Raw genomic sequence first — 15,145 nt, 5'->3', positions numbered from 1 at the left:
TTTTTTAATTTATTTTATTATCCTGAAAGTAAGTAAGTTTTTGGTTTTTCTCTTGTTTGTTTTAAGTTCTGATATTTGAGGTGATCAAAGAAATTAACTCATTTGTTTGACAGCAGTGAGAACACACAGGAAGCTGAAATAAGTGTGTGGATCAGAGTTCTGAATCAAACAGCAGCCGAGCGTAAAACAAAGAGAAGAAGATTAGTTCTTTCATTAATAAGGCGCTGCAGGACTCTGCCGAAAACACACACATTCTTGTTTCCTTCAAGTCAAGGAACCATTTAAATGAGAAAAAAATAAAGAACATGCAGAACTAAAAAGTCAAGCAGTGAAAATAAATCATAAATGAATAACAGCGTGATAGTAGATGGGATAAAGATCTACATGCATGTTGCTAAACCCGGCTGGCAATGCACCATAGCAGGAGAAGAAGGAAGTCAGCTCTTATTATGTGCTTCTATTACAAGGACTGCTGCAAATGATGATGAAAAGAGTAACAACAATACTGCTTCGTTTATTATCACAGCAGCACTGTCAGTCAACTTTATCAGCTTAGTTGCTGCTTTCTCAGGTCTTCTACAGCACAGTTCCGTTTCAAACCTACAGGCAGTTTGATTTATTCTGCTGTATTTTTTCTGTTTTGGTGATATTCTCCCATCATGAATTCAGCAGCTGCTTTGTTTTCATTACTGCCATAAAAACAGATCAAAAGTACCTGCATTTAACTTAGAACTCATTAAGATTTTGATTCAAGGATGCATGTAAAGAGTGAGAACAAACAGGTGTGTGTCACATATTGTTGCCATGGTACTGAAAATATTATCTATTGTTTAGATTAATGTGGGAAGCCTAATTTTATCTGAGGTATTGAAAATGAGTGTCATCAGGTTCCTGCTGGAGGGAACCCCAGGTTGTTAATTCCACCTCAACAGTCAGCTGGTTACATTAACTACACAAACTGTGTCTCTCATGGCTTCTTTATGATGTCGAGTTCAAAACAGCATTCCTTTAGAGGGGCAACGGGTGGCTTTCTTCTGATAACCAAACCATCGCTCTGGGTGTTTTTTGCTACCAGAAACAGTTTCAAACAGAACGCTTTGCTTTTATAACTCCATAACATCTGTTCTGAGACTGAGGCTTTTTTCAGAATATGTTTCTAAATAGTCATCAGTTGTGAAGCAATGCCGTCCACATTGTCTTCCCAGCTCTTTCTGACTGCGTCCCCTTCCACTGGCGGCTGCCATCATCATTAATGTGCTTTTGTTGATGTCATTTTTATCATGGCTCCATATTGTGGTCTGTAAGTTCAGGCAGGGAGCTTTTTCACTTTCTATCATAATATTAATAAGGATGAGGATGGCAGAATCAACCTGACCAGGCATCCTTTCCTGCTGAAAGGAGCGCAGGTTTGCTCTCTCTCCTGTTTTAAGGAATGAAAACAGACCTTTCTGAAATGATGCAGAACCCAGATTTGATTGGTTTAAGATGGAAAATCAGCTTGTCTTCTCTTTTCAAAGAGGTAAATTATAAAATTTGCCTCTTGCAATAGTTACATTTTTCTACCTGAATGAATTATCATTTAGGTAGAAAAATGTAACTTTTGCAAGGGAGATGCGATCACCTCAGCTGTGTTATCGCCGTGAGAACCTGTGTCTACATAGGAAACAAACACAGTGACACAGCTCTGCTATCGAAAGACTTGAAGGTATGGATCATCTTAGTAGTGTTAAATGTTAATTTAAGAAAATATTTTTGAAAGTGTTAAAGAATGAGCGCTCACTCTGGGTCACATTCATCAGACAAATGAAGCTCTTCACAATCCTAATGTGTTAATCCATATTTAAAGTCAGAATATAAATTACAAATTTAACTTATTTGTAATTTTTCATTGTGAACTGCATTTCTGATAAATGATCCTGTAATAAAGACACATTTTCCTTAAAGATATAAACCTGCTAATAATATTAGAGATGTATTAATTTTTATTGCTTGTAGTCATAATTCTCAGCTTCACTTTGCAGATTTTTTTAGATAATTTTGGTCACCTCTGAATAACGGGGGTGTAATAAATGGTAAATGGACTGATTCTATACAGAACTCTTCTAGTCATCCTAACCACTCAGAGCATTTCATAATCCAGCCACAATTACATTCATTACCTTAGTTCAGTGCCTTGCCCAGGGGCCCATAGACATGACAGGAGGAATCTGGAATCAAACCTACAACCTTCCAACTGTAGGACAACCACTCCATGCCCTGAACCACCAGGTGCACCTAATAACCAGTAAAATATTATGTTCATTTAAGGAAGTTAAAGTAAATGTGGTAAAACATAACCATATCAGTGTGGTTTGGAGTCAGATATCTGAAGTGATTATGCTTCTTATTTCATCGTGTTTGGTAAAAAATAAAACCCCTGACATTTCCTTTAGTATCTGTATGTATTATGTGTCGTAAAAACACAAATCCACACTGAGAGCTGCTCAGTCGTGCAACTGATCTGATGACCTGTGTAAGCAGACACCTTTTCACCGCAGCTCCTCATTCATTTTCCTTCACCAGAAACCACAAGGCCGCCGTGCCTGGAGAAACTGAAAGAGCATTTTAATGAAGCATCTCCAAATTAAAATCATTTTAATTCAGGTAAAACCTTGTAAATTAAATGAAGTAAACTTGTGATTCATTTGCTGTCAAGAATAATTAAAAACACAGCGCCGCGCAATTCGTTTTTGTTAAAAAAACGTAATTGCCTGAAAGCCGTACTGTTTTATTTAAAAGCTTCATTTTTCAGAGCCGAGATGTGCAGCAGAAAGAAAAAAGATTCAGTTGAATGTTAATGGGACATAAAAAAGAAGCGGGCTGCGGTGCGACGGTGGCACTGGGGTCCTCAGCTCAGCCACCAGCTCTAATGAAACCTTTAACAGAAGGTGTTCTAAAACTCAACATGATGTCTGATGTCCTGAACAGGCTCAGAATGAGAAGTGCAGCAGGGCCACTGCAGTTTCCATAGAGGCTAGAGGGGCCCAGGGCTCCGATGGCCGGCCAGCTTCCTGCTGGTCATACTGTAGCCATGCTTCCATCCTGTAGTCATGCAAACTTAGAGCAACCTCTTAAAATGTTGTAAAAAAATAAAAACTAAAATAAAAGTTAATTAGGTGCGTTTCCATGTATGTATGAATCAATCAGGCTACGCAAAACGTGATTTCATCAGATGTTGACGCTATGCATGGCTGTAAAAAAGATAAGATGTAGAAAGTTTGTAGACATTTTGTACACAGACCCACCAGTGGATGGGAAAGTTTGCTATATCAGAACTTATTTGACAAATGTGTTTTCATCCAGCTTTCAGGACATGAACTCCTTTTCAGAAGAGCCAAAAAATGTGTCAAATGAGCATAAAAACTCTTTGTGGAACAAACAATGCAGAAAAATCCATAAATCATAATAAAAATAAAGTCAGGGTTTCTCCGACTTCTCTTTGGCCGACAGGTTTGTTTGAGCTGTGGCTCGGGGAGGAAGAGGATTGGTCTGTTGGCACTTCACCATCACATAACAGTCCCACAGTTTGTGATGGCCTAACCATGTGGGATATATGGATCATTTTATTGCAAACATACAAATGATCTCCAAGTTCTTTCACAGAATTGATTGGTTGGGAAGCTTTTCACTCTTCAAACTGAAGTTTTAAGCACATTTTAAACACGGTGCTAAAAGTGTGTGAATGAGTGTGTTTCCAGGTGTTAAAGACATCTTTGTTTTCAGGCACTTGCCCGTTTTGAAGCAGACAGCTACAGAATAAAACCCCGGCAGCTGAGAGCAGCATGTTGGCGCTGCAGCGCCAACCTGCCGAGTCTGGAAGTAAAAAGAAATCTGGGAAAACTGATGACAGCTTTGGTTTCTCCTCTGGGTTATTTTCTGTTTACAGTGTCTTACTAAAGTATTCACACTCCTAGAACTTTTTCACATTTTGCCCCATTACAGCTACAACCCTTTGGGTATTTTATTGGGTTTTATGTAATGCTATGCATAATTGTAAAGGACAAGGAAAAATATTGTCAAAATGATTTTTACAGATAAATCATTTTGATCTGCACTGTGTTCAGTTCCTTTACTGTAACATCACTAAATAAAATCAGTTGCCTCCAGAAATCACCTAATAAGGAGGCAGAGTCCACCTGTGTGTATACCACATGTGCATTTCGCTCTTTGTGTTGGTCTGTCACTTAATATCTCAGTAAAATGCTTTAAGGTTTATGGCTTTAAAACAAAAACAGGAAGCATATTAAGGGCTTTGAATCATTTTTATTTACTCTCATAAATTAGAACTAAATGCCAAAAGGTCACTCTGATACATAGTAATAGTATTGGGACTAGAATTATTTCCACTCATCCAGGAGATGATAACAACAAAAAAAACCAACAAAAAAACAAATAAATAATTACAGTAAAAACAAGGTAAACAATGGAACCACAGAACTAGGTCTGTTGGAATAAACAATAAATCAGTTATGTGATCAATTTAAAACTCAGTAATCTTTATTTTCATAATTTATAGTTTTTCTCTTTTCTCTTTTTCTACCAAAAACTGGATGATAAAAGTCTTCAGTCTGGTGCTTTTGTCTTAACTAGTCCCTTGTTTGAAGAACAGTCTTGTTTACAGAGACTTCATTATTTATTTTATTTGTTGTTTTCGTTGTTTTGTCTTTTTATTTTGGGTATTTAAAATCTCTCCCAGTTCCAGTGTAAAACCTTCATTAGAATTGAAAGCTTCTGGGATCATTTATGAATTTGTTATTGTGGCAGGCCTACAGAACACAACATACTGATGTCTTTAATTTCATCAGATGTTTTTTCTTCCTTTTATTAGAGATATGGAATAATTCAAGTCATTCTAACAGGCATCAAACAGGATTAAATTATAAGAGACAGAGGAAAATCTCTGCTTTCTAGAACATCAACCTGCAATAAGGTGAAAACATTCAGCAAAGAATAGTAAGATTCCAGTATGCATAAAGAAGACAATATACTTCCATTATTTAATTATACAGATGGTGTTATGTTTGAGTCCAAAACTGATTTTCAAAAAGACTTAAACCTGGGAGGAGAGTCGACACGGGAGTCTGTAAAACCAAGATTCAGTTGTTCTGAGTCACATACGTGATCAAGACAGCTGCATCTGAGCCCAGAGTGTTAGACACTCAGCATCTGCTAATGCATTTCTCTGTCTGACACTAACAGTGTGAGGGACTGTCACTGTCACATTCATGACAACAGAAACACTTTTAAATATGCATGCACAGGCCTTCATGCTCATCCGCTGTGTACAGAATGCACACACACCCTGAAACACATCCACCAGCCATGCTGGGATTCGCCTGTGACAAACAACCGCAGTGTGAAGTGTGAAGTGTGTTTCTGTCTCATCAGTGGGCTGTCAGTGTGTGAGGTTGCAGTGAATGATGAATCGAGATGGCACGCCGACATCGCGCGGCGGTCCAGGTGGACTCCGCCAAGCCGCCTGTCCCCAAATTATCGCCTCCTTCTACACTGTTGCCATCATTCAGCACCTCTCAGTAGCTGCGCTCTGCTTCCAGCAGCCGGTGAAAAATGAGCTTCAGGATTGAATCCGTGTCTTAATAGATGAGACGCACGTAGACGGGCCTAACACCAGGGACAGGCAGCGAAATCTACCAAATCCTCTTCAGGCTCTATAGTTTGTCAAAAGCTGTATTCACAGGAACTAAATGTTGCTGCAAATTCATAACATCTTAGCAAAATGTGAAAGCATTGATTAAAACATCTGTAAATATGAAATCATTTGAGAGCTGAACAAATTGCTAGATTTATTTTTTATTCAGTTGGTCGGGTGAAAATATGGAAGGCTGTGCTTTCTGAGTGCCTGAAAATGTAGCTGCTGTTAAACCTTTTATTTTTTATTTTTCTACATGTACACTGTAATGGAAGACAGCAGCAAAATCCGCTGAATTTAGTTTTATACTTTACAAAAATATCAGAATAACACTGAAAGCTGATATTACATATTTTCAACTTAACAATCATACTACTACTGATAACATTATTAATACTAATGGGAAGCATACAATCTTTCAATGAACTGACTAATCAAGACAAATAAGATTCTGAATAGTAACTCAGAAGGGGAGCAGGGTTTTCAGATGGATGAATGCTCAGTTCAGACACAGAGCTCCAGTAGAATTAGTAGGAAATCAGTGGACTTGCTTCAAACACAAGAACTCTGAAGAAAAGTGGTGCTGATAAAGTTTGATGTGATGAGATTACAAAGAAAGCAGAATATTAGAAAAGAATGCTAAACTGAAAACCTGACAAATACAGACTGGAACAGTAACAATGGAGACAGCTCACAGGTGCAAAACAAGAAAAAAAGAAAACAAAAAAACTCTGAGGGATCAGAACAGTCAAGGAATCTGCAAAGGTATTATTCATCATGTCTGCATGTCATATGGAATGAATCACTTTTTTATGGCAGCTTGTCAATGTTCACAGCTGCCAGGGCTGCACAATGTATTGTACATTTATTGTTATGGCAGATTCATTCTACACAATATGCATGTTGCAAACAATTGCAACAACTTCAAAGAACTGTTGAATAAACATTTAAACATTCAGATTGTCTGTGCTTATGCTGAGTGCTGCTCAGCATAAGATGGTGGAGCTGGTCGTTCATAAGAGCTTAAAAATGTTTAGAAGACAAAAAGGTGATCAGATCACTTGAAACTGCGACTAACTTCACTGCAAAAACAGCAGATGTAACCAACAACTTCTGTTCTTGTTGACATTTCCAAAATACATATTGCTGAGATCAACATAATACATTTTACTGTATTTTTTCCAGTAGCTGGACATCATATGTTGTTTTGCAAATATCATGGAAACTCTTCTATTCAAAAGTTTATTTTCATGCAGAAAAATAAGCATGTAGAAATAAAATGTTATTTTAAATCAGATATAAATTTACATTAGAAATTAGTATAAAAAGCCAGAACTGGGAATTAGAAGGTACGATTCTAAGGTGATTCAAGGAACTCGGGAATTCAAAAATAAAAGGCTTCTTGTGCCTCTCTGAGTGAGCATTCCTTTGCTTTTTGTTGTTGAGGAAAGACTTCTTCATATTATTGGTGGTTATTGGCTTTCTCAAACATGCATGAAAGAATCAAGGCAAAATTCCAGATGTGTTTCGATGAGGGAATAACATTATAACATGATGTGAAGCTATAGCAAATAACAGTCATATATCCAAGCAGAACGTGTGGCACCTTTCAAAGTTGTCCCTCTTCTTTTTGCGTCTGAAGAATGTGTGTGTTTGGACGGCCAGGAGGATAATTGGCACACAACTCACCCGAGTCGTACTGGGTATACTGGGAATGTCATAAACCACTCACCTTGTGCTTTACTTTACAATCCTGTCAAGGCTGTGATTACGTCTTGTTGAGGGTATGGTTAATAAACCACAGCTTTTCCTTTCACTAAACTTTACATTAACATGTCTGCAGAGGGCCGACTTGTTTAGCAGTAAGGGTGTTCTCAGTCAGCTTACGGGAATCATTGGCAAAATAATGGAGTCAAATGATGCAATATGAAGATATTTTGTGTGTTCTTCAGTAACTGTTTAGGAATAAAAGGAACTTCATTAATCTTTTTAAACATGTAATCAGTACACTGAGGTAATTTGCAAAAAGTTAATCATTCTGGTTGTAGAACAAGTCGCCCCATGTTAAACATGCAGAGCTAGTTTTCTGTCGTGCTCTAAAAAGAAGAAGCAGATACCAGGATCACCTCCTGTTCTGCCTCTTTTCTTAAGTGACTCTTTTGTGTTGGTTCTGATTTGTTCTGTTTGTTGACTTTTCATGGTTGCTTTGGTTGATTCATTGCATGTTTGGACAGTTCTTCACTTTGCTTTTGGATGCTGTGCAACTGGAAGGATGAGCAGCGCCTCCATGGCTGCAGCCCCAGGCACCTGTCTCCCTTTGGATGGGCTCTGAAATGAAATTGTGTTGTGCTTCTGCACAACTAAATGAAGCATTCTATTCTATTCTATTCTATTCTATTCTATTCTATTCTATTATGTTTTGCTCTTACTTTGTTTAATTTACTTTTGAACAGTTATGTTGCATAACCAAGAAAACAAGGTATTGCTTTTACAACTGGGAGCTTCTGATTTGTATCTCAACAACTTAACTAACACATGACCTCTGACCCCAAATCTTCAAACCGTCTCTTCCATCCATCATGATGGACCAGTCAGTCTTTCTAACCAAACAGCCAGACAGAGATTTAAAGGGGAAGCGGATTAGCAGTTCTTGATAAACAGGAGTAAGCAGGACATTGTCATAAAATATCATGTCTGCTGCTCAGATATTAAGCTATTAGCATGTTGTGACAATGATGAAACTGTCATACAGCAGCAGCCTTGGTTGTAACACTGACTGCTACTGGAGATCCTTCCTGCTCACAGCATCACCATCCACAATGACTGAAGATAACTGGATGATATGAATTACAACAACATTTTATTATGAAATTATTTTTGACTTGAATTGAATTGAGTTGCTCGGACAAAGTGTGCCTTCTACCACAGAAGGGTAGAAGATACTCCTTGTATAATACTGCACAGACAAACCGCACCTCAAGAGACTGAGGGGCAAAATTATGGTCATAGTTCTTAGAATAAAAAGTCACTGTTATTCATCGGTAAGCAGGGTTTGTATAAAATATGTTTGGGTCCACATTTGGTTCACATTTATCCCATCCATTCTGAATTAAATTCAAATTAAAAAATACTTTATTGATCCCAAAGGGGAATTACATGTTGTAACTCATATGATGATGAAGGCAGACGTTCAGTGCTGAAGGAGTGGCCCAAGAATTTGGCATAATTCGTGTAACAACCATTACTAAATAGTTATTTTAAAACTTTACAAAAACTCCAGTTTGTCCCAGAAATGTGTTTGTGTTTTGGGAAATACCCTCTCATGTAAGTGTTTAGCTACAGATCCCAGCTATCCAAAGCTCTGTGAATTCTGTTCTTTGTAATCCCTTTAGGTGCTGAGGAGCTGCAAGTAAGCAGAGGAAGAGGAGGCCATGTTCCCACCACAGATCACAGCCACAGTGAGCTCTGCGTGTATTTGAGGACAGGAGTCTCCCCTCTGGCCCGTCCAGTCTGCTCGCTGTCCAGAACCAAAAGCACCAAACAGCCGACACCACAGACAGCCATGGCCTTCACTCTGTCGGAAATCATGGCGGCAAGGCGGCAGCAGTCCCAGGCCCAGTCACACACTCAGAGAGGCAGCAGGGCGGCTGTGGAGGTTGATGAGTACAGCACCAACCCCACACAGGCCTTCACCTTCTACAACATCAACCAGGGCCGCTTCCAGCCACCGCATGTCCACATGTGAGTAAACTGGAGAAGAAAGGCTGCGGCCATGTTGGCCACCAAGACAAGATATCACTGCAATGAGTTTCCAAATATTCCACAGTTAGCTGTTAGTGGTATTATGATGAAGTGGAAGTGATTGGTAACAACATCAACTGTGCCATGCAGTGTTAGGCCTCAGAACATGACAGAGCAGTCAGAGGATAACAAGTTTCTGTAGCTACAGTCCTCCAAGTTTCTTGTAGTCTTCACATAGATAAAAACCAGCAGAGAGCTTCATGGAATGGATTTCCACTGCTGAGTCATTTCCAAGCCTTACATCACCGAGTGCTCTCTGTCCATCACTGGACTCTGGAGCTGTGGATGCATGTCATGTAGAGAAGTCAGGGTTTGGACTTTAGCAGCAAAAAGGTGCTGGGCTGAGTGAGTGAGTATGGTTTGTATAGGGTTACTGCAGGAGGCAGACCATTTATTACAGTAAAAAGAACTTTTAATGTTTATGCTTATAAAGACATTTTGGATAACTCCTACACCTTTGTGTTGTAGGGATGCACTAGTTACAGTTCAGGAGACCCATCCAGCAGCCAACTCGTCCTCTCTTGACGGTGCTAAGGCCCTCCTCCTGACTCTGATTGGTTGTTTCTGACTGGGTTTCTGTAGAAGGCGGTAGAACCAGAGAGAGGAGACGGAGTAGCTTGTGTCTTTCTGGACATGGACATGGTGGTTTAAACAAATATCTAAAAGACATATTTTTTATAAAAGTTACTGCAGGCTAAGAAATTATCTAAAATAGTTAATAGAGTCTGAAGCAACCCTTGGAGCATCTGCCAGTGTCTGTGTAATGAAACTAATTACAGACAGAATAAAAAAAATATATTTGATGTGAGAAAGTAATTCTGGCAGTTGAGGCCTGTGATCATTAGCATGTGAGAGGAATGCAAATGTTAAAGTGAACTTTAGCATTTTATTACTGCGCTTAGTTTACTTTACTTGTCATGACTGTCTGAGATTCATGTAGGATATCTGCTTTTCACCAACATCCTGCTTCTTACATTCTAGAAGTTGGATGGTGGGTGGTGGTGATGGGGGCTTAGGGTGGTGTGACGGCAGTGTGGAGGAGAAAGGGCTGTGTGGAACAGTACCTGGAGGAAACTTCCTAAAGTGGGCCATGGTTATTCACCAACTCCCTGGTTCTCCGGAGACCACATGAATGCACAAGCTCACTGAAAATCCCACAGGACTACACTTTTCTATATCTGTACTTTATTCTTTTTCTATTTTTGTACATTTGCTTCAGTGTGTCTCTGTACTGTGCTTTTATTGTGGCCTCTCGTTCCCACCTCTTCTCAAGTCTCCTGCTTCCTTTGCTTCCTGCTTCCTCTGAGTGCTTTTATTGTGGCCTCTCGTTCCCACCTCTTCTCAAGTCTCCTGCTTCCTTTGCTTCCTCATTCTGTGGGGATGTTTTTTTTTTCTCTTTTGGTTGGATACTAATTTAAACTTCTTTTCCCGTCAGCCTGCTACTGCAGAACTTTTGCAAAACCGTTATTTACCTGCACACTTTACACATGCAGTGACACTTTTATCATGGCCCTCAAACTCAACCTGACTTTGCTCATCTCTTCTTTCTCAGGGTGGACCCGATGCCCCACGACACTCCCAAACCTCCAGGTTACACACGCTTCGTGTGTATTTCAGACACTCATTCACGCACAGACGCCATCCAGATGCCGTACGGAGACGTGTTCATTCATGCCGGAGACTTCACCGAGCTTGGGCTGCCCTCTGAGGTCAAAAAGTTCAATGACTGGCTAGGTAAGTAAAGACTTGGCTCTATCATTACTGTGGCTCAGGTGTGAATTTCACCACTAGGATTATCATGGGTAGTTTAAGTACAGATCACATACAGCACCTTTTAAAACTTTGGAAGTTAAAAAAAATCAGTTTATTTCAATGCATTTTCTCAGCATGATGTAGTTTCTTGTGTATTTTGTAAGTTCAGCTCTTATCTGATTTTATTTATTCTGTTATAAGCTCAAGGACATCCAAGTACGCTCAGAGAATTTTTAGATTCAGGGCAGAATTTCTGATTTCTTATTTTCTAAACATTTAAACAGAAAAGAAACCCTTTGTTGCATCCAAACCTCTCAGATGTTCACTGACTGAACTGAAATGGCTTCAGTTAACAGTGAAAACTAACAAAAAGGTTTACAAAATGCTCAGTTTGTTGAGTGTATCATTATTGGCTGAAATGTGATCCTTCAGGTCAGATTTTAGCCCGTGTCGTTCATGGACACGAATGTCAGATGAACATTCGTTAATCAAACTCATCCTTTTAAGGATGAGTTTGATTAAGGCAGATTTCATTTGATTTTGCCTAGTTGGAATTAATTTCACTTCAATGGATTTACAGTTGAATCTGTGTTGCATTGTTTTACAAAATGTAAGCATATTTCAATACGTAATTAAATCCAGCTGACCAGTTTAGCCAACATGTAGCAAGAGAAGAGTGTGCCGAGGGTCCCAAGCAGTGAGGTGACAGTTCAAACAGGATCAACAGTTTTTAGCTCTGGCCAATATTTCAATGGTGGACCAAGAAAGACAATTAAAGATGTCATGTGCAATAATATAGAAAATGTGTAAAGAGCAGGAGGATCCCAGTTTTATGAATGCCTTAACATTTCTAATAGGAGTTTGTTGTCTCTAAATATTTTGTGAATTTTTTTTTGTATTTTTGAGAGAATGCATCAGAGCTTTGATTTTAATTCCATTTCAACCTTCTGCTCTGTTGTCCTCCACCTAGAAGCATCTCATCTCCATTGAGTTAACAGCTTCTGGAAGTTTATCAGATGTCAGAAATGAAGAGTCTTTGTACAAAACTGAGTTACAAACTGGAAAATGAAACAGCAGCAGTTTGATCATAATTATTGCTGCCTCAAAAACTTTTCCAGGTCTGTTATGTGAGAGTTTGTGAGCCTCTGTGTGTTCATCTCGCTCTCTGAGGAAGGAGGGGGGGGGTCGTCCTGTCCTTCCCCTGTTTACCCACTCATGTATATAAGAGCTGCAGGGAGTGCGAGTTGCTTGGTGAGTTGCTGTGCTCCAGCAGCGGGCCAGCCAATGGGAGAGATGGGGATAAGAAGGTAAAGTGAGCCAAAAGCACCTGCTGCCACCTCTGAAGTTCCACTCATCTCTCTCTCCTTTCCTATTATTTCCTCCTCCCCTGCAACTCTGCCATCTTCCTCCTCCCATATAAATATTTATGATGCGACTCTGTTCGCTGCCTTTTCACTGATGAATGTGACTCCTGCTGCTTCCTGCGCAGAACAGATTCAGAGTGTGATCAGCTGTGGTCTGACCCTTAACCCCGCTCACAAATGATTCTGCTCCTAAACTTTTTTTTTTACCTTCTCCTTACTTTCATTGGCTTTTCTCTTTTCCTCCCATTGTCTCTCCTTTTCATTCTCCTGTCTCTACCTCCTTCATTTTTAATTTTCTGTAGATTTTCTATTTTCCCATTCCTCTTTCTCCCTCACATTTTCCAGCTAGCTTCCTCCCAGTCCAGTCCTTCCCCATTCTACTCCCTCTCACTTGGTGCAATTCTTCTCTTGGCTTTTATTTTTAGCAGGAAGTCAGCCGGCACTGAGGGTAGGGAGCGGGGGGACTGGCATCCACTCAAAGCTTTTGTCAGGGGATGGCAGCATTGCAGGAGAGGCAGGCAGAGAGAGGAATGAGAGAATGAGAGAAGAGGTAGGAGTTGAAATTCATACAGGGACAGTGATTGGACATGGAGGAGATGATGGGACTGTGGAGGTAAAGTAAGTCGGTCTTTTTTTGTATGTGGAGGAGCTCAGAGTTTTAAAACCTGGAGGTTGATTCCATGATCCCCCAACCCCCATCTTTGTCACTGTCAGAAAACCATGCAGTTACTGCCGTCAGTCACTGAGAAAAGGACACCATCTGTGTGTGCATTTAGCATTTCTCACTTGGAGGCCCATTTTTCTGTCAAATGCTACGTTGTGAGGACCAACTTCACCTTATGGGGCCCAAAATCCGTTAAAAAGAGGTGCTGTTTGTTTCTGGGTCAGGGGTTAAGGAAATGTGCATTGGCACAGTTCTTGAGACGTTAGAAAGATATCCTGTATGTGATTTTATAGCATTTTAGGCTTCTGGCTGTTGAGAAACAATTGCTTCCTGGAGGCATGGACTTGTGTTGAAGTTTTACATTTTACCTAATCTCTAACGTTTGTCCGTGACGCATGTAATGCACCATGTGATGAAAAACGATCTTAACATAAAACTTACCTTTTTTTTAAATAGATCTTTGAGATACAGAATACATAACAGTATAAACACAGCATACATTGTGGTATAATGTCCCCCAGGGAGTTACAAACATCACCATTACATAAATACATTAAAGACAACATAAAGAGCATGTTTTAATAGCTTTGGGGAACTTACCTTGTTATGATAAGCTCCAGACAAGACGCCATACTGCTGTCTCCCCGGCAAACACATGACGTCACAGATACGTTGCGATTGTGGGAGCAACTCTTTATCAAACACCATCTCTTTAGGGAAACTGACTGTCATAATGGGTCTAATGTTTTTTGCCCACATGCAGAAACACACAGAGAGATGGAAGTAAAAGATGTTTATTGCAAAATCAAACAAAGAAGCATGGCTAGGGGGGTCAGCGGGTCGGAGTCCGGGTGCGTCTGCACACAAGGGAAGAGAGAGGTTAATGGTTTCACAGGGGATCAGAAGGGAGTCAACGAATGGTCGTGAGCTCTGTTCTTACTTGAAAAGCAAGTGGAGGATGATGGGCAGAGGAAGGTGGTTCCAGATGTGGGGGAAAGGTGTTGCTGGCTGGCTGGAGATTAACCCGACGTTGGAGGGTGGGCAGGTCAGATTTGTCACCACGGAGGAGCAGCAAGGCGTCACAAAAGGTTTCTTCAGGACTGGTGGACTTGAGGAAACAGACTCCAAAGGCCTCAAAGGAGTCCTGAGGAAGAGCCACAAGAAACAGAGTGAGAGCCTGAACAAACTCAGGTCAAAAAACAAGATGTCTCTAGATTAAACACACTGAGGAGCTAGAATACCAAAACTGGCAAACACTCTGGCAAGGAAGTGTTGGCTGTTTGCTGCTTATATACTCCTCTGGATAATTCCCCTCAGGTGTGGTAGTTGAGCCTGCAGGCACGCCCTCTCCAGCAGAGTGATCCCAATGGCTCCCTCTGGTGGACTGCCGAAGAACTGAAAAGGAAGCCAAACTAATCCCCACATCCTGGAACCCAACACTGACAAACCTATCTTTGAATTTGACTAAACAAGTGTTTAATTAACACTGTATTTTTAACATACAACACTGGTGTTTTAAAACAGTTCACATCGAACTTCAGCCCTGCTCAAAAAGCCAGCAGAAAACCAGTAATGGAAATGCTTGCAAAGTGGTGTCTGCCTCCTCATTGGGCGAGAGGCAGGATACACCCTGGACAGGTCATCAGTTCACTACAGGGCAATAGAGACACAAACATCCACAGTTAGAGATCCCCAACACTTATGGTTTTGGGCTGCTGAAGGAAGCTTGAGTACCTGGAGAAAACCCACAAATGACCTGGGAATCACCTGGAGGAGCTGGAGCCGGAGGATGGATGGATGGATGGATGGATGGATGGATGGATGGATGGATGGATGGATGGATGGATGGATGGATGGATGGATGGATGGATGGAT

General features: G+C 40.3%; 1 protein-coding gene across 1 annotated transcript in view; it reads left to right on the top strand.

Annotated features, from left to right (window-relative positions):
- The window catches only part of LOC103131679 (metallophosphoesterase domain-containing protein 1), a 91,051-nt gene that overhangs the window by 2,643 nt on the left and 73,263 nt on the right, over nucleotides 1–15,145 (top strand). Inside the window, exons 2-3 of the mRNA XM_007543378.2 lie at nucleotides 9,082–9,430; nucleotides 11,043–11,224. Of these exons, the coding sequence (XP_007543440.1) occupies nucleotides 9,252–9,430; nucleotides 11,043–11,224 (361 nt within the window). The 5' untranslated portion in view covers nucleotides 9,082–9,251. The remainder of the gene's footprint in view (nucleotides 1–9,081; nucleotides 9,431–11,042; nucleotides 11,225–15,145) is intronic.

The sequence above is a fragment of the Poecilia formosa genome, unplaced genomic scaffold, assembly GCF_000485575.1.
Source record: "Poecilia formosa unplaced genomic scaffold, Poecilia_formosa-5.1.2 Scaffold810, whole genome shotgun sequence".
Taxonomy (NCBI): Eukaryota; Metazoa; Chordata; class Actinopteri; order Cyprinodontiformes; family Poeciliidae; genus Poecilia; species Poecilia formosa.
The sequence above is the reverse complement of the archived record's forward strand: the minus strand, read 5'-3'. Positions and strand labels throughout refer to the sequence as shown.